This window comes from Anguilla rostrata, chromosome 1 (assembly GCF_018555375.3).
Source record: "Anguilla rostrata isolate EN2019 chromosome 1, ASM1855537v3, whole genome shotgun sequence".
In the NCBI taxonomy this organism is placed as follows: domain Eukaryota; kingdom Metazoa; phylum Chordata; class Actinopteri; order Anguilliformes; family Anguillidae; genus Anguilla; species Anguilla rostrata.
The window spans coordinates 18,294,760-18,316,082 of NC_057933.1; the positions used below are offsets into that span (position 1 = coordinate 18,294,760).

The 21,323-nt window shown below is 49.9% G+C and overlaps 1 protein-coding gene across 7 annotated transcripts in view; it reads left to right on the forward strand.

Annotated features, from left to right (window-relative positions):
- Positions 1–17,854, forward strand: part of LOC135250612 (signal-induced proliferation-associated 1-like protein 1) — an 85,826-nt gene extending 67,972 nt beyond the window's left edge. For all 7 annotated transcript variants that reach the window (XM_064327151.1, XM_064327133.1, XM_064327155.1 and 4 more), the window contains 13 exons: positions 1,643–1,917; positions 2,375–2,656; positions 3,006–3,155; positions 3,861–4,009; positions 5,471–5,568; positions 5,895–6,325; positions 9,436–9,657; positions 12,489–12,648; positions 13,019–13,232; positions 13,727–13,879; positions 13,996–14,110; positions 14,908–14,986; positions 15,733–17,854. In XM_064327151.1, coding sequence (XP_064183221.1) covers positions 1,643–1,917; positions 2,375–2,656; positions 3,006–3,155; positions 3,861–4,009; positions 5,471–5,568; positions 5,895–6,325; positions 9,436–9,657; positions 12,489–12,648; positions 13,019–13,232; positions 13,727–13,879; positions 13,996–14,110; positions 14,908–14,986; positions 15,733–15,876 — 2,472 coding nt within the window. In that variant the 3' untranslated portion in view covers positions 15,877–17,854. The remainder of the gene's footprint in view (positions 1–1,642; positions 1,918–2,374; positions 2,657–3,005; positions 3,156–3,860; positions 4,010–5,470; positions 5,569–5,894; positions 6,326–9,435; positions 9,658–12,488; positions 12,649–13,018; positions 13,233–13,726; positions 13,880–13,995; positions 14,111–14,907; positions 14,987–15,732) is intronic.
- Positions 17,855–21,323: the final 3,469 nt, after the last annotated feature.

A 21,323-nucleotide genomic window follows, 5' to 3' on the forward strand; every position in this document is an offset into this window, starting at 1 on the left:
TCACGCTCCCGTTAAACGCTCACGCTCCCGTTAAACGCTCACGCTCCCATTAAACGCACACGCTCCAGTTAAACGCACACGCTCCCGTTAAACGCACACGCTCCCGTTAAACGCTCACGCTCCCGTTAAACGCTCACACTCCCGTTAAACACACACACTCCCGTTAAACACACACGCTCCCGTTAAACGCTCACGCTCCCATTAAACGCACACGCTCCAGTTAAACGCACACGCTCCCGTTAAACGCTCACGCTCCCGTTAAACGCACACGCTCCCGAAAACCCCGAAACTCGGCCAGGATGTTCATAATCGCGTTTCCTCTCGCTCGTCACTGGAGGGCGATGCATCCGGTGCTCATTACCTCTGACAGGGCCCACCTGTACTGTGGGTATCAGATCTCTGCCCGGGGCGGATTGATTTCGCGGCCGAGCCCCTTCCAGCTCCGAACCAGGAGGGTTCCCGTGGATGAGCAGGCAGGGGTAGGAAACATCCCCGCGAAAAAGAAAAAGTAATTAAATAAAAAGTCATCTTTTATCCCTTGGGTGTTGCACATCCAGAGCAGGCAAGAGAAGAGGTTCTTCCCTGTGCGTCTGTGTTTATTCTCTGCCGTGTGTGTAATGCTTCTGTGGGCGGACAGTGGGGGGGGGGGGGGTGTTTATTTAACTGCTCCGCCCCACTCGATTAACCTGTCCGCCACACTTGGCATTCGCAGCGCCTCCTCGGCCCTGCGGGGCGGGTTTAGGAAGCCCCTGACGGACGCGGCTCTGTTCTGGCATTCCGTTCTGCTCCGCCCACCCAGAAACTCCGCCCCTCTGTTTACGCTCGCCCGGAGTGGCTCTCAGGGGCTCTCAGATCAAGTGCTCTCCTTCCTGCTTCTCTCCTTTGTCCCCCCCCCCCCCCCCCTCTCCCCACCCCCTCAAGATGTTTCCCCTGCCTGCTGTGGGCCCATGGAACTGAGCGATTACAAAGACGCTCCCCTCCTCAGGCTAACTCGCTACAGATTAGGCCTTGTACTCAAACGCATTTGCACACGTGTCATTTCTGCTGTTTCTTACAGCGTTATCGAAATTAGCAGTGAATGTACGAGACATGGGGGGAAGAAGAAATGAAACCTGTTGTGTATTACCTTGTTTCACCTGGTTCGTTAAGTATGAGCAACACTTTTCATTATTTTTCTGTAGAGCTTTCAGTGTTCTGTAACTGCAAAAATGCATTTTTACTTGCCGCTTTTTTAAGTGGCTGCTTTCCATTGGAACAACTTAGTGGATATTACGTTTGTCCTCAGATTGTCATCACTAACATCCCAGTCCTTGTATTGCTTGTATTACAAGTTTTATAACGCGCACGCACACAGACACACACACAGACCCACACACACAGACCCATGCACACATACACACACATGAATGAACATGCGGGCGCGCGCACACACAGATGCACGCAGACACACTCACAGACACGCATACACACACACACGCACACACACACACACACACATGAATGGACATGCGGGCGCGTGCACACAGATGCACGCAGACACACTCACAGACACGCATACACATGCACACGTGCACGCACACACGCACACACACACACACACAGAATGAAACACACTCATTTCCTTTGGCGTCTCCGCCGGCAGCTCCTGACGAAGGGCTGCGAGACCACGGAGATGACGCTGCGGCGGAACGGCCTGGGCCAGCTGGGCTTCCACGTCAACTACGAGGGCATCGTGGCGGAGGTGGAGCCGTACGGCTACGCCTGGCAGGCGGGGCTGCGCCAGGGCAGCCGGCTGGTGGAGATCTGCAAGGTGGCCGTGGCAACGCTCTCCCACGAGCAGATGATCGACCTGCTGCGCACCTCCGTCACCGTCAGGGTGGTGATCATCCCCCCGCACGAGGACTCCACGCCCCGCAGGTGCGCCTGATTACGACCCTCTCCACCGTGGGGTCTGTCCTTTCCGCAGTTTGACATACTTTTTAAAGCGGAGGTCCTCAGTCCTGGGCCTAGAGAGCCACAGGGTTCGTTGGCTTTTGCTGTAACTCTAGCGCTTGAGTAGCAAAGCAACTGATCAGTTAAAGGAGTTGATTACACAGCTAACTCAGGGCTCCTGGTTTCTTGGGTCTGAATTGGTTGCTGATCTTAAGGCGAAAACAAATCCTGTAGACTGCTTCTCTCCAGGAGCCAGACTGAGGATCACTGGTATAGAGTAAAAGTTAAAAGATTAAAGCTTTAAAGTTAAAAGTTTAATGCTTTAAAGGTGAAGATTTAAGTTGAATTCTCACGAGTACATCCATTAAAAGAAAGGAGTGAACTGTGGCGAGTTAATCCTGGATTGGACGTAAACGTGTGTGCGTGACTCCTCCCCCTGCAGGGGCTGCTCGGAGCTCTTCCGCCTGCCGGTGGTGGAGTACAAGGGCGCCGCGGACGGCGTGCCCTTCGAGTACAAGTTCCCCTTCCGCAGCAACAACAACAAGTGGCAGCGAAGCTCCGCCTCCCCCCAGCAGTCCCTCTCCGCCTCCCCGCAGGGCCACGGGGGCGGGCCCGGCCGCGCCGTCAGCCTGGGGGCCAGCGTCGGCAAGGCCCCGCCCTCCGAGCGCGCCGCCGCCATCCCCCGCAGCGTGTCCAGCGACGGGCGCCCCCTGGACAACAGAAGGTGGGGAGACCCCAGGGCGCTGCGCTTGCCTCTCCTCTCCTCCTCTCTCTCTGCTCTTCTCCTCTCCCCTTCCCTCCTCTCCCGTTCTCTCCTCTCCTCTCATCTCTTCTCCTCTATCTCCGCTCCTCTCCCCTTCCCTTCTCTTCCCTCCTCTCCCCTTCTCTCCTCTCCTCTCATCTCTTCTCCTCTATCTCCGCTCCTCTCCCCTTCCCTTCTCTTCCCTCTTCTCCTGTCTCTCCTCTCCTCTTCCCACCTCTCCTCTCCTTTCCTTCCCCCGTGTCTCTCTCGGACCCTCGCTAACTCCTCCTCTCTCTCTCTCTCTCTCCCTCGTTCTCCCCCTCCTCCTCAGGTTCTCCCCCGGCTCGGACAACTACGCGCTGGCCTCGTCCGTCGTGATGGGCCGCTCGGCGCACAACCGCAACTCTCCCAGCATGCTCTCCTACAGCGACGTGGGCCCCGCCGGCCCCGCCCACTGGAGGCAGAAGTCCGTGCCGGAGGGGTGAGATCCGCTCGGGGCCCAGCCCAACACAGGCCAGACGGCCGCCAGACCATAATCCACAGCTCTGCCGGCGCGTGCTCCTCATCCTCTTAGCGGCTGTAAAGCTCGCGGGATCAGGACCTCCGCAGCCTGGTTTTTCATTTTTCCTTCTTTCTTTTAAAGCTTCTCATAGTGTGTTTTTTCCCCCCATTTGGTTTAATCTTGTTTTTTGAAATTACATCGCATCTCAGTATTAAGCAAATGACAAAAACAAATTTTATGAAGAAGACATGTTGAATATATGAACATGGAAAATGTAGTATTTTTGGTATAGAATATAACTAAATTGTCAAATGTTGAAACCTGAGAAATGCTAAATACTGCATGTTTGTTGTGGCCTCATGCTTCACAGTTGTTCAGTAAATAAATCGCTGGTCTCTGTGATTGTGTGGTCTTGAAGCCCAGGCTAATGAGCTGGGAATTTTCTTACTCACGGTAGCTTGAACAGCATTGCTATTTATGAAGCATTATTAATTAATCCAGTTTTTATTCAGCGAGGAACATTGTCTAATTAAATTTGCCTCTCTAATGAAATCTCTAATGACATTCAGCGAGGGGGTTTCAGAGACTTAGGGACAGCTAAATGTGAAGAAGCCCGAGGCCTTAGCAAAGGGCTCGTAAATGCCAGTATGTGAGCACTGACATCTCCCGACTCCTCTTTTCCAGATTCGGGGTAAACAGGAACTCCCCGCTGCCCGTGGACAGGCAGAGCGCTGGGGAAGGGGGCGGCAGCAGCAGCGGGAAGTCGACGCCCAATCGGCCGAGGGCTGAGGAAGGGGGCGGGGCCGGAGGCGGACCTGACAGAACTCCTGCGGGTAAGGAGGGAGGGAGGGAGGGGCGTGGCTGTAAGACTGCGCTGAGTTCCTGTGCCGGGAAGATTAGGATGTGATATGGAGCTTCACGGCGGGACAGATGCCAGTGTCACATGACTCCTGCCAGGCATACGATTGGTGTGGACAGTGGATGCACTCCAAGGACTCCCAGGTCAAGGGTCAGAGCTGGAACCCCTGCTGCGGGTCCCTTAAGCCAGGCGCATACCCCCAAACCGCTCCAGCGAAAACACAGCTGTGCTTCTCAGAAGAGGCTTTGGAATTTGGTGCAGATTAAAAGTATCGTTCTGGGTCAGCGTAAACACGGCGAATCCCCCCCTCCTGGGATAACTTTCCGCAGAGCCAGACAGAGCTGCGACACAGCAGCTGGAGGGGGGGATCAGATAAGCCCGTCTGTGAAAGATTCCGCTCCGTCGTGTTCTCCTTCACAGAGCCGTCGGGCACAGACGACGGGAAAGCCTCGTGGTTTCTGTGAACGCTCGCTGACATTCGCAGCGTTCACAGAAGCCCCCGCCCTCCTGCCGGCTGCAGCCTCAGAGCAGGAAGCGGCGGGGGCGGAAACCCCCGCCGTGACACTCATAACTCCACCGGCTGCGTTCTAATGAGGGTTTACTCACCGCCGGTTTGTTCCGTTTAACGTCGCTGGATTGCTAAATTTTACGCTCTTCGTGTGAAGATAGGCCCGAATGTACATCTTTTTCAGAAATGTGAAGGAAAAAGTGTTGATGACATGTTCAGCTTTGAAAACGGAGAGGGTGGAGGCGGGCCTCCCCTGGGTGCTGACTGGGAGGAGCCCGTGTGGGAGTAAAGGAGTCTTCTCAGGTTAACATTGCAGGGATTTAGCAGACGCTCTCATCCAGAGCGACTTACACAACTTTTTTTTTTTACATAGCATTTACATTGCATCCATTTATACAGCTGGATATACACTGAAGGTACAACAGCGGGGTCCTATCTGAGAATTGAACCTGTGACCTTCAGGTTACAAGACCAGGTCCTTACCCCGTACTACACTGCCGTTAAGCGGCTCCACAGGCCTGTCTTGCGTCAGCGTGCTCCCATGTCGCTGTGCGTCACCGGTGCTTCAGTGACTCAGTGGAACAGGCGCTGCACAAGTCCGATCGTTACATCGCTCATCGGAGCGGTGCTGGTTCTGCCTCAGCCTATCGCAGCGTCCGAGCTCCCTGCCGCACCCACGCGCGCTGAGGCACCGCAGACCTCTCTCTCCGGTCCACCGTGTCTGGCATTGAGAAGCCTCCTAAAGCTCACAGGAAATACTTTCCCGTGGGCTTCTCATAAGGCTGTGTAACACGAACTACCGTGTAGAATACTGTACGGCTTTTAGTATGTATAGAACGCTGTGTAGCTTTTCCTGGCTTTATTTCTCTTCTCGGTATAAGGAATGCTGCGTGTACTGACCTCGCCTGGCTTTCCTCTGTGTTTCAGAGCCCCAAGTGGCTAAGCCTGCCGTGGCCCAGCCCAACGTACCCCGCATTCAGAGGCAAGAGCAGGTTATCCATCTGTCCCCCAACAAGAACAGCCAGGTGAGTCTACACCCAGGCCTTCGAAAAGCGAAGACGAGATGAAGCATCATTTTGCATTAGTGTTGTATTTTGATATTAGTTATCAAATTATAATTAGATGCGTATGTATTAATGTTGTGATTTGTACTGTAATTTTTTTCCTGCCCGGGGACTGTAGATGAAAGTTAGCTATGCGCAACGGTTGTGATGGGTGTGGTCCCTGTTAAATAAAATAATAAAGTCAAGCTCCTGATTGGTGTACTTTTCACATTAGAGGCAGGGTTTGCTTCCACTGCCATTCTCTAAACAGGAAGTGACACGTTAATTTCTTCCTGTCACATGGTCAGACGGAGACGCCCTACTCCAGCCACTCCAGCAGCAACACGCTGTCCAGCAACGCCTCCAGCGGCGCCCACAGCGACGAGAAGTGGTACGAGATCGGGGGCGGGACGGGCGAGCGGCCCGACTCGGAGGTCAACGGGTTCGGGGGCGGCAGTGGCTACCTGCAGGGGGCGTCGGCGGACAGCGGCATCGATGCCACCTCGTACGGCGCGGCTCACGGCAGCTCGGGCTCTCTGCCGGCGGCGGCGGGCGGGGCGGGCCCCCGGGACAAGGCCGCCTCCCCCTGGCACAGCCCCGCGGAGAGGTCGCCCCTGGCGCCCGACTCCTCCCCCGTCCCGCCAGGAAGCGCCGAGGGGCCCGCCAGGAGCCCTCCCACGTACCCCCTGCCGCGGGACGGCAGCTCCTACAGCCTGAGTGACGCGGCGTCCCACACCAGGTAACGCACCCAATCAGAGCTCTCGACACTACCGCTCACAGAGACGCTGGCCAATCAGGGCAGTGCATCACTTATACATCAGCACTTCATACACCAGACAGTGATGCACTGCAGTCTGTTTATATTCTGCTTTCCCTGGCAGAATGGTTTTGATCAGTTATGGTTTAGAGCAGGGTAGTCCAGTCTTATCCGAAAATGCCTGATAAAAGGTGCAGGCGTTTGTTTTAGCCCAGCACTAAGACACCTGATTCAGCTAATCAGCTAATCATGATCATCAATCAAGACCTTGATTACTTCTCAGTGTTTTCATTGAAGACCATGAATTAGTTCATTAGTTGATTCGGGTGCCTTTGTGCTGGGCTGAAACAACCTGCCACCACACCGACCGTTTTCGGATGAAATTGGACACTCCTGGATTTGAGGCTAGAAGAGAGCAAATGAGAGCAGCTGCATCATTCTGCTCCTCACTGAGAAAGGCATATTTGTGTGCAGCCACACAACTTCTGAAGTTTCTGGATAAGGAAGGAGTCTGAAACGCTTACAAATGCTATCCGCACGCTGCCTGCCCAGTAAACACCCTTATACAATGTTGCCTATGCGTTTAGACAGTGTTTCTGCCTGTCTTTCGCGGTGTTAATACAGCACATGCTCTGTAGGAGGTGGGCTTAGCACACAGAGCGATGGCTTGAAAGGAGCAAAGCTTCTATGTCAAACTGAGTGAGGAGTCTTGGAGGGGAAGAAAAAGGCTCAAGGACGCTGTGTCCCTCAGTGGTTTCTCCCCCTTCCTTCACTCTGATGTTCCATTGTTATTTGCTTTTATTTTGTTTTGAGCAGAGCAGTCCAACAAATGTTTTATTGTATCAGTTTTACTGAGTTACTGTGAAACGCATTCATGTTTACAGTCAGAGTTCATGGCACTCCTAGATTAGTCAGCCGTACTAAAAATGTTTCAAAATTGGTCCCAAAAAAGTGTTGCACTGCTTAGCGCATAATATATTAAACATGAAACAGGAACCATTAAAAATTTGGTTCACAATTCCCTGTTTTGTATCCTTTACAATTTAATGTTTAGCCCAGTAGTACCAATGGAATTTTAGAAATGAGTGGAGCTGAGTGGCTTTGTTTCATTAATCATTACTTGTCTCAAGTCTTGGCAGGAGGGCTCTTTTTGAAAGTCTGCCGTCGGTGGCTGGTAGGGTCGTTCATTCCGCTGCATTACCGGGAGTTACTTTACGCAGCGTCCTGAGCCTCGGAAGGAACGGCCAGGTGCCCTCTGGCCCGGAAAGCACGAAAGCCTGTAATTTAGTGTGCCGTCCTCATGGCGGTCCCAGCCCTGCCAGAACTTTCTGGAACCATAAAAAAAAGCGGTTCCATTTAAAGCCCTGCGCTCCAATCCACTCAGAAGCAAGGAAAAGAAAACAGCCCTCGCCCTGGAAGCGCAGAGTTCAGCCGAGAGTCAGACCTCGCGGTGCTGGACGCGCCGAGGCTGCATCAAAGGAACTGCGGCGGTAAATTTAGAACGCAGAAGCAGCCCGGGGAGACGCTGCTTAATTATGATCCTGATGGTAGCGATGAGCGCTGCCATAATGGCGTTGGCTCGCTTCTGTCTGCTAGCGTAGCCAGCAGACTTCACTCTCCGCAGCGAAGCCTATGATTTGTTCCTTTTTTAAGGGTTCGTGGGGACTCTGTGTCCTGATTGGTGGGACTACATAATTTGCCCAATCCTGTGGCTAGTTGACCGGGGCATTCTCCGATGCCCTGTGTTGATCTTACTCCTCCCTTCCCTGAATTCCACACTGCCGCAGACCAGCGCACATCAGATATATCGGCCTATCAGAGCACGTGCCGTCTCACAGTGTCTGTACACGTCTGTGAGTACAGCGAGCCTTCCCTGCCCTTAAGGCCTGTCTTACTGTCCTGCACCTACAGACACGCAGAGTGAGTCACACAGACGCGCAGATCTGCAAAGAAAACGCAGCATTCTCACAAACACACACATACACGCGTACACACTCATACGCATGTACACACAGACGCACACACACACACACGTGCACGCATGCACGAACATGCACACGTACACACACACATGCACACGTATCCAGAGCGCTGTCACTTTCCCAGCGTCAGTGCGACTGCTGCCTCCTCCCCGCGCCGTCTGACTATTGCAATGTACTCCGCGGAGCGTGCGATTGGTCCGCGGGCCCTCTCTCTCTCCCACTCTCCCACACTGGCAGCTGCCGGTTCCTGAGAGCCGCTAAGGGGCTCTCTCCCAGGTGCGGGCTAACAGGCCGGCAGGGGCTCTCTGCCAGGCAGGCACAGACAGCACCGCTCTGATGCAGCGCCCCCTGGGCCCGCGCCGTCCCCTTTTAGGGTACACTGCTACCACGGAGCATGTTAGCATTAGCTCTCCGGAGCTCACGCGGCGCGTTTGGATAACCATCCAGGCTGCGACCGAAACACCGCGTTTCAGCTTTGAATTGTGAGTGGCCGTGGGGGTTCCCGCCCACAAACCAAACAAACCTCGTTTGTCTCGATATCCTCCTGTAGGCCACGGACCTCAAAGGCTGATGTGCTGCAGCTGATTCGCAAATCTTATAAATAGCGCCTAAGCCTGGGGTTTAATCACGCCATTGTTATCAGGAGCTTTTTATTGCTCCTGCGGTCACATGTTTCCAGCTGCAGGATGCTATCACAGCATCAGCTAATGCGGGTTGTGTGCTTGTTTTATAACGCTGACAGAGGAGCAAAGATGCACTGCTGTTTTTAGCAGCTGCTTAACGCTCACCTGCAAAACACACACCTGTGCGGCTAACCTGATTGTGACTGGTGCTATTTTTGGTGGCTCTATTGCACAATCTGTTCTGTGTATTGATGTTGGGGGTGTGCACTTAGCCTGAGGTCTTTACAGGGTTATGTGTATTACCACGAGGTAATATTGTATATATAATGTACTGGCCTGAGAGTTTCATACTGACCTAGGTTCTGTGGTCGTGTAATGACCGTTGCCTGTGTTCTGTGTGGTTGTGTAGTCACCCTAGTGAACATGGCCTGCGTTTGTGTGGTTGTGCAGTGACCGTAGTGACCGTGGTCCTGTCTTCCCTTCTCAGCACCCTCAGCTCCAGGCACTCTGGGAGTCCGGTGGTCCTGGGCTCCAGCCGAAACTCCCCTCGGGAGGAGTCGCCCTCCGCCACCTCGCCCACCTCCCAGACCTCCCTCTCGCCCGGGCCCAAGTCCTTCTACCCCCGCCAGGGCGCCACCAGCAAATACCTGATTGGCTGGAGGAAGCCGGGGAGCACCATCAACTCAGTGGGCTTTGGAGAGACGCGCAAGTGAGCAGGCGGCAGTGGGGAGGGCTTCCTTTCATGTGTGAACGTGCTTCACAGCTTTCAATGGGATCTTATTCAGATTAGAAGTGGATTGCAGGTGTGCAATTCTGCAATTTTTGCAAGTACATCAGCACCACCTTGTGGACAGATTGAGCATTGCTGCTGACCACCGTCCTGTAAATACTGTGGATAGCTCAACACAAGTGGGTAGCATTTATGGCCCTCCTTCACTGTAAAGGACCCATTCTCAGCACATGTCCGTTGGGAGCATGTGCACAAAAAGAGTTTAAATGCTTCACCGATAGCTAAAAATAAGCAGCTGTCGCAGTGTTGCAGGTGTTGATCTGGGATGTATTTGCTAAACCCAATCCACTCACATTGAGTGCCACTGCTTCAGTTCTCGTTACACCTCTCTGGCATGATTATCAGAATAATATTAAATATCTCTGCTAAACGTTTGTGTTGCTAATGGTCAAGTACCATCTCTTTTGTGTAAAATTGACACATAGAACTCATTAACTTGTATACATGAGTTTATTTAAAGTGCTCAGGGTAGTGACAGTGACAGTGGTAATGGTAGTAGTAGTAAGTTGTAGTACTAGTTGTAGTACTAGTAGTCAAAAGCCGCGTTTCCACCGCAGGAACTATACCCCGGAACTAGGAACCTTTTGAGGAACTCAGTGCGTTTCCACCGCAGGAACTAGGGTCTAAATTTAGTTCTGGGGGCTTTGTTTTACCCCCCAAAAGGTTCCTGCTCGGGGGGTAGTACTTTCCGAAAGTACAGGAACCTTTTGGGTTGAGCTTGCAGCGCTGAACATTTCTGATTGGTCGAGTACTCACGGGATTTTTTTGTGTCTATTTTCAGGCGCCATGTTTGAAAATATGCAGGCGCAAACCAATTTATTTTCATAATAACTTCAAATCAAACTTGTATGTTATGCGGCGCAGTAGCCTACTTTTGGTTATAGCCTGCCAACGTCTTGGAATTATAACGTGTGCTCTTCTGTTCTTTTCTTGCTTTAGTATTCGTTTTATAAAATGCTAAGCATTCGTGCTGGGACAGCATATTACGTACTAAAACATTCAAACGGATTAATTCGGTTGCTGAATATTTTCTTCCGGATTTTCTTAGCCCGTTGTAATTGACTCAAAACGTTTGATACAGTTATGTGAGGTATGCGGTAGTTCTGCGTAATTCACATTGGTGATACATTAAAAGCAAACTGGAAATCACCTTCCGCACTTTTTGTCAGGGTAAAATAACAGGTTAATTCTAGTAATCGTACCTTTAGCTTTTTCAGACTGCCGTAATTTTACTCTGCCATTCTTCAATTCCACAAAAAGACCAGGAAGACTATGGACTAATTTATGGTGCATGGTTCGCATCTGGAGGGCACACTTCGCTGCTCGGCTAGCAGTAACTTCGAAGGAAAACAAACGGTGGCTGTACCACTACTAATTTAAATTTTCACGCAAGTCCGAGTTTTCGTTCTATTCTTGTCATTTTGCGATTAGCCTATATGGAATTGACGATGAGAAAGTAATCAAACAGCAAATTGTTTACAACGTGTGCATGTTTTCTGCTGTTGTTGCCAGTTAGCCTATATTGGAAATGTGAATGCATTCTGTCGCTTCGGATGTCAAGACATGAAAGCGAATGTTCTCATAAAAACATAATGAATGTGTTTGAGAGGATATATAAAACCGTTACAATCTGACTATTGGTCTGTTATATCCTATTTGTTGCATAACGGTCCAAGTTCAACTACCAACGACAGTTTTGCTTGACAGCGGCAAAATTTGAAGCGGCAGAATAATATTTCAATTCCATGTGATTAAATCGATAAAAATCAATAAATACAAAAGTAACCATATATAGTCATTGTTGGTAACCCGTTGTATATACGTGGAATAAACCCCTCCGGGATGTCCCGGTTATTAGAAAATAATGTAGGCTACTTCGGTGATAGTATGGGGTTACAGAAGAAATCATATGACAGATGGACCGACGACAACGTCGCTTTTTCATACGTCAGTGGGCTAATTTGCCTAATCTTCGCGGGACTTTAGACCCCGGTGGAAACGCAGACAACCATTGGCTGAAGGAACCTTTTAGTTCCTGGTAAAGTAGTTCCTGGGACTGAAAGTTCCGGGTAATTTTGGTGGAAACGCGGCTATAGTATTAGTTGTAGTAGTAGTAGTAAGTTCTACTTGTACTACTAGTAGTAGTTGTAGTTGTAGTAGTAGTAGTGGTGGTAGGAGTAGTGATAGTAGTACTAGTAGTAGTAGTAGTAAGTAACGGGCTGCTGGGTGGCTCATCCTGTTAAGGCACTGTTCATAAACGTGCTCTCACACCACTCCATGGTGGGAAGGGTTCAGTCAGCCTGGAAAATGGCGTCATCCAGTCCACCGGGCGCCTGAAGGTCTGCCTGTCGAGCAGCATGTGAAGCGCCTCCTCCGCCTCTGTGCCACACTTTCAAACTGCAGAGATAAGAAGTGACACCTGACACCACGCTCTTCAGAGGAGAGCACATGCTTGTCTGGGCTCTCCCAAATAGATAGCTTGTACCAGCGAGTGCTGATAAAGTAAGGCAGAGGTGCTGGGTAAAAATAGAAGTGGGGAATAATAATAAAATTATTATAATGATAATAATAAATATTGGTGTAAAATGGTGATTTGAAATTTTAAATAAAACAAAACAGTCAATTAGGTCTTCCTCGCAGTGTTTGAGATGTGTGTTATTCATCGGAAAAGTAGACAGACGTGTTTGTTGCTACTCTGTCTCGGTGAGCCCTGTTGTGTGAAAGGCGCACTGACGGGCTTCGTCCTGCAGGAGGCACCAGAGCGACGGGCCGGAGGTGAGGCAGCCGCAGCTCAAAGCCACCATGAGGGACCTGCAGTCTCCACAGCGCCTCACCAAGTCCACCGTGGAGGAGGACCTGAAGAAACTCATCGCCCTGGACAGTCCCCCTCCCACCAGCAAGGAGCACAAGGTACCCCCCCCCCAACCTAACCAACATGTCTCTTTGGACTGGAAACCGGAGTGCCTGGAGGAAACCCACGCGGACATGTGGAGAACATGCAGACTCCGCTCACTAACTTCACGCATTGTATTAAAATGGCTGAAGTCAGCTAATGAAATACTGGCTAAGTACTGTTGTTATTTTGCATTTGCAGACAGCTAAGAATAATTGCCATCAGAACCAAATTAACTTTATTTAAAAAGTATTTCTCTACATTGAGCTTTTGCTTGGGGGTCATTTCGGAAGGTTCCGAAACTAACAGTTTGTTAGGGTTTGAGTGCTGAGGTGGCTGACTGTCACGGCGTGATCCTGTGTGACGTTGCCCTTCTCCCTCCCTCAGCCCTCCTTCTCTGGCTCCGCCCCCGGCCGGCGCTCGCTGCACCGCACCCTATCGGACGAGAGCATCTACAGCGGGCAGCGGGACCCGTCCTTCAGGGTGGAGCCGGCCCTGCCCAGCGAGGCGCTCTTCACCTGCTCCACGGTGCCGCGCTCGCCCACGGTCCGCGGCGTGGCCCTCCGCCGGCCCCCTTACGCGCTGGGGGCCAAGCTGCACGGTGGGGGCCTAGCGCTAACACCGCTTACACCACACTCACTCACAGCGGCGCAGCACTGTGGCTACAGATAGCCAGGATATGTGTGCTATACTGTGTGTACTAGTGTACTTATGTGTATATTTATAGCAGACATATATGACTGTAGTATACTGTCAGAATTTTCTAGGATGTGTTACATTACTGTGAAGAAACGGTGTGTTTTACCCTTAGTGGCTTTAACAGTGAACAACGTCCGTCCTCTGCTGGCAGTAACTGGGAACTGCACAGACTGCCACTATGTGGGTTTGGAATATGTGAGACAGTAAATGTTACTCCATTTCACCCGTGGACAGTGGGGAAAAAATTATCTCCCTCAAAAGGAGTGTGAAAATGAGCTAACACAACAACAAAAAAACAATCACAAAATACTGTGTGATCGCAGAACATTTTAACCCTGCTTGTCAGCTTGGTTGATGAGGAACCCTAAGCTCACCCCCTTGCTTCCTGACCCCCAGGTGACCTCTCGGCCTCGGAGACGTCCCTCTCGGAGCTGCAGGACCGGCAGAGGCAGCCGCAGCAGGACCCAGGCCTCATGCCCCTCCCGGACACCGACGCCGACTCCGGCCTGGACTGGTGCCACCTGGTGGACGCCGCCAAGGCCTTCGAGGGTGAGGAGACGGCCAGGGCAGCGCGTGGGGCGTCGCCGTGTCCGCAGCCTGTGTGACCCATGAGGAGCGCCAGAAGAAGCAACACTTATTCTCTTTCTCTCTTTCTGCCTGCACAGACCAGAGAGCCTCCCTCTTAGCTGCTAAAGATGTGAACCACAGGCCAGAGAGCACAGACTCCAACTCCCAGCATGCTGAGCCTCAGGCCACCCCGCAGCCTCGCCCCTCCCTTGGGTATGCTCCTCTGTACAATGTGCTTGCAAGTTCCACAGAGATTCTGTCAGGCACTGATCTATATATACGTAAATCTTGTTTAACTCATCAAAGGCTTAAGGTGGTCCACATTTAACTCTTTGAAGAGCAAATTTTTTTGGAATGCTTTTTCTGAATTATGTGTGTTCTCAAACTCCATTGCTTTCAATTTCCAGTAGTGGCTGTTACATCAGCAATAGAATGTTCAGAAAAGAACATTGCAATCACATATTGTGATCTTACACCTTAAGGCAGTGGTGTCAAACTCGTTGCCATGGAGGGCCGTGTGTATGCAGGTTTTCATTCCAACCAATTAATGCTGCCTTAATTGAGTCCAATTACTCATTCAGCCATATGCGTTTAACTGCATTGAAGCACAGATATAAGAAATTTTTTAGACAATGCTCACATAGCTCTGTCACCAGTGACAAACCTGCATCCTATTCACAAATTTAACATTATCAGATGAGGTGAATGGAACTGCATACCACGCCTCCAGCAACGTTTGGACCAGCCTTAGGATTAAGTAGCAGTTTGATTGTATGTGTATGTGTATTCCCCATTCAGGAATGAAGGGATCCCTGTGTGTTTAGAAAGCCAATCCTCTGTAGAGGAAAGGCTCCATTACCAGGGTAACAGGAGAGCTCACACGTCAGCTTTCATTATTTATTTACGGGATGGGCCTTTATTATTTACACTCTCAGCAGACGTGCTTAGCTGTGTGTGTGTCTGTGTGTGTGTGTGTGTGTGTGTGTTTGTCCGTTTGTCCCCCCCCACAGTGAGGTCCCTGCCGGTCTGCTGGGGAAGGTCAGTCAGCTGGAGTCCATGGTCAGGCTGCTGCAGGAGGACCTGCAGAAGGTGAGAGAGAGAGCGCCCCGCCGCCCCCCCCCTCCACCGCTCGGCCCTGCGGTCACGCCCCATGCCAGGCGCCCCGCTCCCGTTCCCTGCGTTAGCGTTCCGGCACGCTCAGCCCGGCCCCTCTAATCTCAGCTCCGCTGCGAACAGTGCGAGACCATCACCCTCCCACTGCTGGAGCGAGACTGCGCTCTACAAGCCGCTTTTGTTGTTTGGGATACAGCAAAATTGAATCCCGTAGCATGCTGGGATTTTTCTGCGACCCCCCCCAACCCCCCCCCCCCCACACACACACACAGACACACACGCACTGACTCTCACACACACACATGTTCATTCCTCCACACAGCTGCTATTCTAGAGCACAGAAGGAGAGTTGTTAACACAGTGGCGAGCGGCGTAGTCGTGTGTGACAGCTCTTTGAATTGCGGCGGTGACAATGTGCGGTTGGGTCCATAAATCCAGACCCGCCTGTATTGCGTAGCACTGTGTTAAGATTTGCTGTCACTCTTCGGTATCTCTTTTACTTTGGGTTATACGAATATACTGATCTTTCTCCTTCAGTGTGACACTGTGCAACATGTTTGTACCTTTACAACAAAGCCATGCTTTTACTGTATTCCAATACATTTCTGTACCTATAAGGATGTTCATCTGTACATGTAGCAATGTTGAGAGAGAGTGTGCTGGATGCACAGGTGTACTGTCAAAGAGGTGGGTTCACCGCTGCCTTTGTGTCTGTCCCTCAGGAGAAGGAGGACAAGGCTGTGCTGCAGGCCCAGATCCAGTCCCTGCGGGAGGACAACCAGCGGCTGCAGGAGGAGTCCCAGAACGCCTCGGCCAAGCTGAAGAAGTTCACCGAGTGGGTGTTCAACACCATCGACATGAACTGAGCCGGCTCCGGCCACCTCTTCCTCCTCCTCTTCCTCCTCCTCCGGAGGCCACGCCCCTTAGGGACCAGCGCACGCCTGAAGACATTCCAGTCGTACCCTGTTTGCCGGGCCTGTGTACAGCTCAATCAGCACCCCCCCCCCCCCTTCCTTTCTGACGAGGAGCCCGCCGGTCGCGCAAAACCGACCCTGACCCCCCCCCCCCCAGTCCCCCCCCTCCACCCACCCACCCGCCGCCCGTGGCAGGACGTGACCGCTGTAACAGTTCCTTAATTTCCTGTTGTTGCCGCAGGAGCGCTCTGCGCGCGACCTCCTCGCTTGGTCATTCCGTGCACGTCCAGTTCGCTCCCGAGCCGATCCTATCGGCGGTGTGCACGCCGTGCCCGCTCTCTCCGTTCCGCCGCCCGCACGGCGGGCACAGCGGTCGGCCCGCTCGCTCTCCCCCGGGGCGCAGCGGGGCGTGCGGGGGCGTCGGCGCGGCGCGGCCTGCTCCCGGTCTGTCCTTGCCGCTTCCTGAACCGCGCGCTCGTAGATAAAGACCGTCAGGACCTCGCGCTGACAGATGTCAGGAACGTCTAATTCAAGGTTTAGAAACGACAGCACGCCTTTCTCTCTCGCCCAGACTGGCTTTCTCTCCGATAAAACGGTCAGTTGACGTCGGTTGCTTGTCCGTTCGTACCCAGACCCCTCCCCACAGGTCCGCAGGTCCTCTGGCTTCCACCAACATTTTAAATATGGTTTATTAATGTATATTTGTTTTAGTAATCGATCCGCATTAACGTGAAAAGTACGGTTTGAGACGTGTGTAAAGGGGACTGGATGGGAGAGATGTTTCGGCGAACCCCAGCGCATTTCTGTGGGGTGACGTGGCCGGCGCCACGCTGGCCGAAATGTCAGGTGACAGCGTATAATGGATCATCTTTCCCAGAATGCCCTTGGCATGTTAATATTTCAGTTGGCTTATTTGATTTTGAAGTGTGGGAGAAAAAAAAATACATTGTATTGGGGTGCCATAACATGTTAATAAGCAAGTGTATGTAAGTAATTGAATAGTACAAATCTTCCAGAGCAATAGAAATGAGCTTCTAGTTTTTGTATTTGTTTTTTTGTTCAGTAAAAAAGGAAAGTTAGATTCCTTTGTTAAATACTTAAGTTGTGCTCGTTTCTAATAAAACCGTTGACCACTTCAAATAAAGTGATCGGACATCTTGAGTTTGTGAAATCATGTACTGAAGTGAACGAGGCTAGCCGTTCTTTGTCCTAACAACTTTTGGAATGTGCATTTCAAATATATGGGAAATTGATTGATTTGAAATTGTGGAATTTAGTTTGGTTAATTTATTTTTTTTAATAATAGAAAATATGCACACAGCATAACGGTGTAAAGTTACGGTGTGTACAGTAGGTTATTTAGGAGGACCATTCCTATGATTTAAGTAACCCTTTCTGGTGTTATTTCATCGCTGTTATTGTGGTGATGCTTTGTATGTTTTTATTGTCTTAAAAGATTGCACTCTGTGCCATTTTATAGCTTTCTTTATCTACAGTGCCACCTATTGGTTTTAAGGGGTATAAGACAGGAAAGAGGAAATCAGTCCTTCTCACACATGCTTCATATTCGTAAACCACAGGTGGTCGTATATCTTCATGAATTAGCCTTTAATTTAGCGGGCCGGCTCAGAACTGTCTGTTCTGACACCGAGGGAACAACGTGCTCGTGTTTATGACCGCGCATTAGGGGTATTCACTCTGAAGGGGTCGCACTCTCTGTGCTAGCCGCAGGGGAGCTACATGTATCGCCACTACTTTATAGCAGCAGGGAGAGAGAAAATAGCCTTTTGAAGGATGACCCCTCCCCTCTGGGGTTAAAGTGGAAATGATGTCGTACGTCACGTGCAGTAAAGCCAGCGCTGACCAGCGCCTCGTTCTACCCAGAACCAGGGTGGATCGGCGCGCCATTTTTGCTGTTTTTTTTTTTTTTTTTCCAAGAAAAAAAGGGCCATTACATGACGTGCTGGTGCAGAGAGCAGCCGGGTGGGACAGGGGAAGGAGAGAAGGAAGGAAGGAAGGAAGGACGGAAGGAGAGAGGGAGAGACGGTGTACACAGGGGGCAGAGGGACGGATGACTCATCACACAAGCCAGCAATACCGCGTCCGGCGATATATCTTCGAGACAAACAAGTCATCTGCTGAGTGAAGACGTTCCTGCTCCCGCCTCACCTGACTATAATGAAATTTTTTTTGAGCGAGTCGGTAGTCGTAGACCAAACGTCGCTTTCCATGTGAGCCTGTCATTTCAGAAAGTAAATGCTGTAGTCGGTAGGTGATTGATTCTCAGTTGGTTCTAATGATCTACACTTTGGCAACTGCTTTGTAGGCGAAACGAATGCTAAACGAGTGCATTTCTGCACTTTCAGCATGTGCCTGTGGCCGCGTGGACTGCAGCTTTGAATGGCAGCTTAAGGGAACCCTACGGAACAGTGAAAAGGCCCGGCTGCTGTAAGAGAAGCTGCGGTTATTGGTTCTATTCTAGGAATCGTTGGAAATTTGAAGGCCTCACGGCAGTTTCTTTCATATCGGCACGCAACGTGTCACTGGGCCTCGTCAGCTCTTCGTCAGGACCCGGGAACGTGATTGGTCTACAGCCGCGATGACAAAACGAGCGCACGTTACGTCACGTTCTCTTTCCAGGAAGAGAAAGGAAGGCCCATTGAATGAGTGATCTCTGTGAGTGTGGGCGCATGTCCATCGAGTGAGCTTGAAACGGTTTGGGGATCTTCAAATTTAATAATTAATAATTCGCCGCCAGGCTGTTTCACCATGTTCTTGCTGTCCCAGTGCGCTTGACAGAATTCTGGATTTTATTTTTGTTTCATTGAAATGACAATTGAGGGGGAAAAACAGCTGATGAAATGTGAATGTTTAATTGCTTCTGTTTCCTTTGCACATCAACGGTTTTGTACAAACGATTGAATCGGTTATTCCCAGAGCATTATTGTGCTGAACCACTTGTGCTGTTGTAGTTTTTAAAATGAGTTTTCCTCCTTTTCTGAAGAGTTGTAGTGGCCGCAGTGGTTTCTGGGTCTTTGGCTTTCCTCTCGTTATGTCTGTGCTGCCTTTCTCTAGACTTTCCCCCGAGTGAAAATGTCTTATGAAAATCTTACGAATTATATGCACATTTAAAAGAATATAATTAACAAAGTACTGTTTACATATTCTATGATTTTATTTTGTAAAATGTAGAGATTAAAAACCAGTAAATTTGCAGTGATCACAGTATTAAAGTTTCTTAAAAAAATGAAAACAAAGTGCTGACCTTTTTTGACGTGTGGTTGACATGAAAGGTCTTGCTTGCAGCCTGCAAAGAGACTTTTTTTTTGTTGCAATTTTCGCCGAAGACGATACATGAATTGGCAAATACGGCATTTTTTTCTGTTAATGAGTTACTACACACATTCATGGTATTTTATCCTTTTTCTTATCCTCTGGCACTTTCTCCAAAGCGGCTTCTTAAAAATGACACCATGCTGTGAGTAATCAGTTGAACTCAGCGAAGATCTGGTATTTTCAAAGGCTCCCAATGCTCTCCACCGGAGGGGGGGAGTGGGGGGGGTCTTGATTAGGGGATTAACACATTCGCCACCAACACTGTTCATGCACTTTTTATGTAGAGACTTTTTCTACAGATCTTAAATAAGTGGTCTCAAACTCAGTGCCATGGAGGGCAGTGTGTATGCTGGTTTTTATTCCAGTCTCAAATCTTGATTGTATAATTAGGGATGCAGGTTTGCGCATAATGGTGCCCCGACGTCTATGGTGACCCGCATTGTCTAAATAAAAACTTGCTTATTTTCTGTGCTTCAATGCAGTTAAATGCATATGACTGAATGAGTAATTGGACTCAATTAAGGCAGCATTAATTGGTTGGAAGGAAAACCTGCATACACACGGCCCTCCATGGCAACGAGTTTGAGAGCACTGTCTTAAAGGTTCCTATCTTGGGAGGTCTGACACATTGTGAACATAGTGTGTGGCGTTTTGGTACTTGGGAGTGTGTAGGTCAGACAATATCCAATGTTGCAGACTGTACATTGATCTACAGTTTGACCTTGATACTAACGCACGCCACAGTTCGTCTTATTTTCAGGTTCAAAATTACGTTTAAGTCACTATTTCTTCTGTATTACCTCTTCTTAAGGACTTTGTGATACCTTCTCTCATAATTACCATAGTTACAGGATTTATAAAGCTTGCTGAAGTAGGTCTCAAAAGGCCAAATTACCATTCTGTAATTCACCACATGTAGTGCTCCTCATATTGGTGCACAGACAGACTATAGCTTCAGGGGCCCCCATTTGCTCTGTACAATACTACATCCATCATTAAACCATGCTTTGTACATGTGGACCACAGGATCTGAGGTCATGTCTCCAAAAATATTGTACTCATCACCAGGGGATCTCAAGCAAGAAAGGCCACAGCATGTAGTGACAAGGATGGCAAAGTTGTGGTCCTCTATGGATGCTGATGTGGTTCCCTAGCAACATCTTCCCCATCCGAGTGCCATGGCGACCCTTTCTGATGAGCCTGAGAATCTGTTGGTGTGGTAATGAGGACGACCTGGCCCCCGATCGTGTCATCTGTGCCTTGCATATCAAGGCCCGTATGCATACATGACGTCAATGCAGGAGCGTTTCTACAACAGCCACGCTGTCATTAGATTCCCTCCATTGAGGCACTGAAAAGGCTGACTCACAGCTATTAAATAGGACATCTTAGAGCTTAAAAGCCAGTTAATCTTCTGAGACCCAAGGGTGGGCATGCAGCAGCACATACAAAAAGAAAATTGTGAGATTGTACTTGGCAGATACAGATAAATACTCTCATGAAAACCTTTTGAATTCCAAATATTTCACAATATTTCAGAAGTTATTTTAAGAAAATGTGCAGAGGTACTGTAGAGTAACACCCCACAATGTTTTACCTACCATCATTACCATCGTAATGCATATTGTACCACGTTCTCCCATGGGACTCCTAAGGAATTTGTATTCATGGGGGAACTCAATCTCTGTTGTTCATGCATTCCAGTAGAAGCCTCTTTCTGCATTAATCAATGTGGTGGATTTATAAATATAGCAGAGGGGTGAGAGTGAAGAGCCATAATCTTCTGTTCTCCTTCCAGGATTACTGCAAGAGATAAATGCCTGAAAAGAATCCCAGGGCCCAAGATGCCAAGGCACTTCTTACAGAAGGGAGTAAATATGTATTGATCACTTGTAAGCAAACATGAAAGAAGAGCTTATGTTGTGAGAAAAAGTGCTGGATGGACTATGAATACAGTGAATCTATTGATTTTAAAACACGCAAGCATTGCACAGAACACAGTACCATTTAAAGCCAAAGGAAATGGAAACATTCAAATGGGAAAAATAAAGAAATGAGAACAG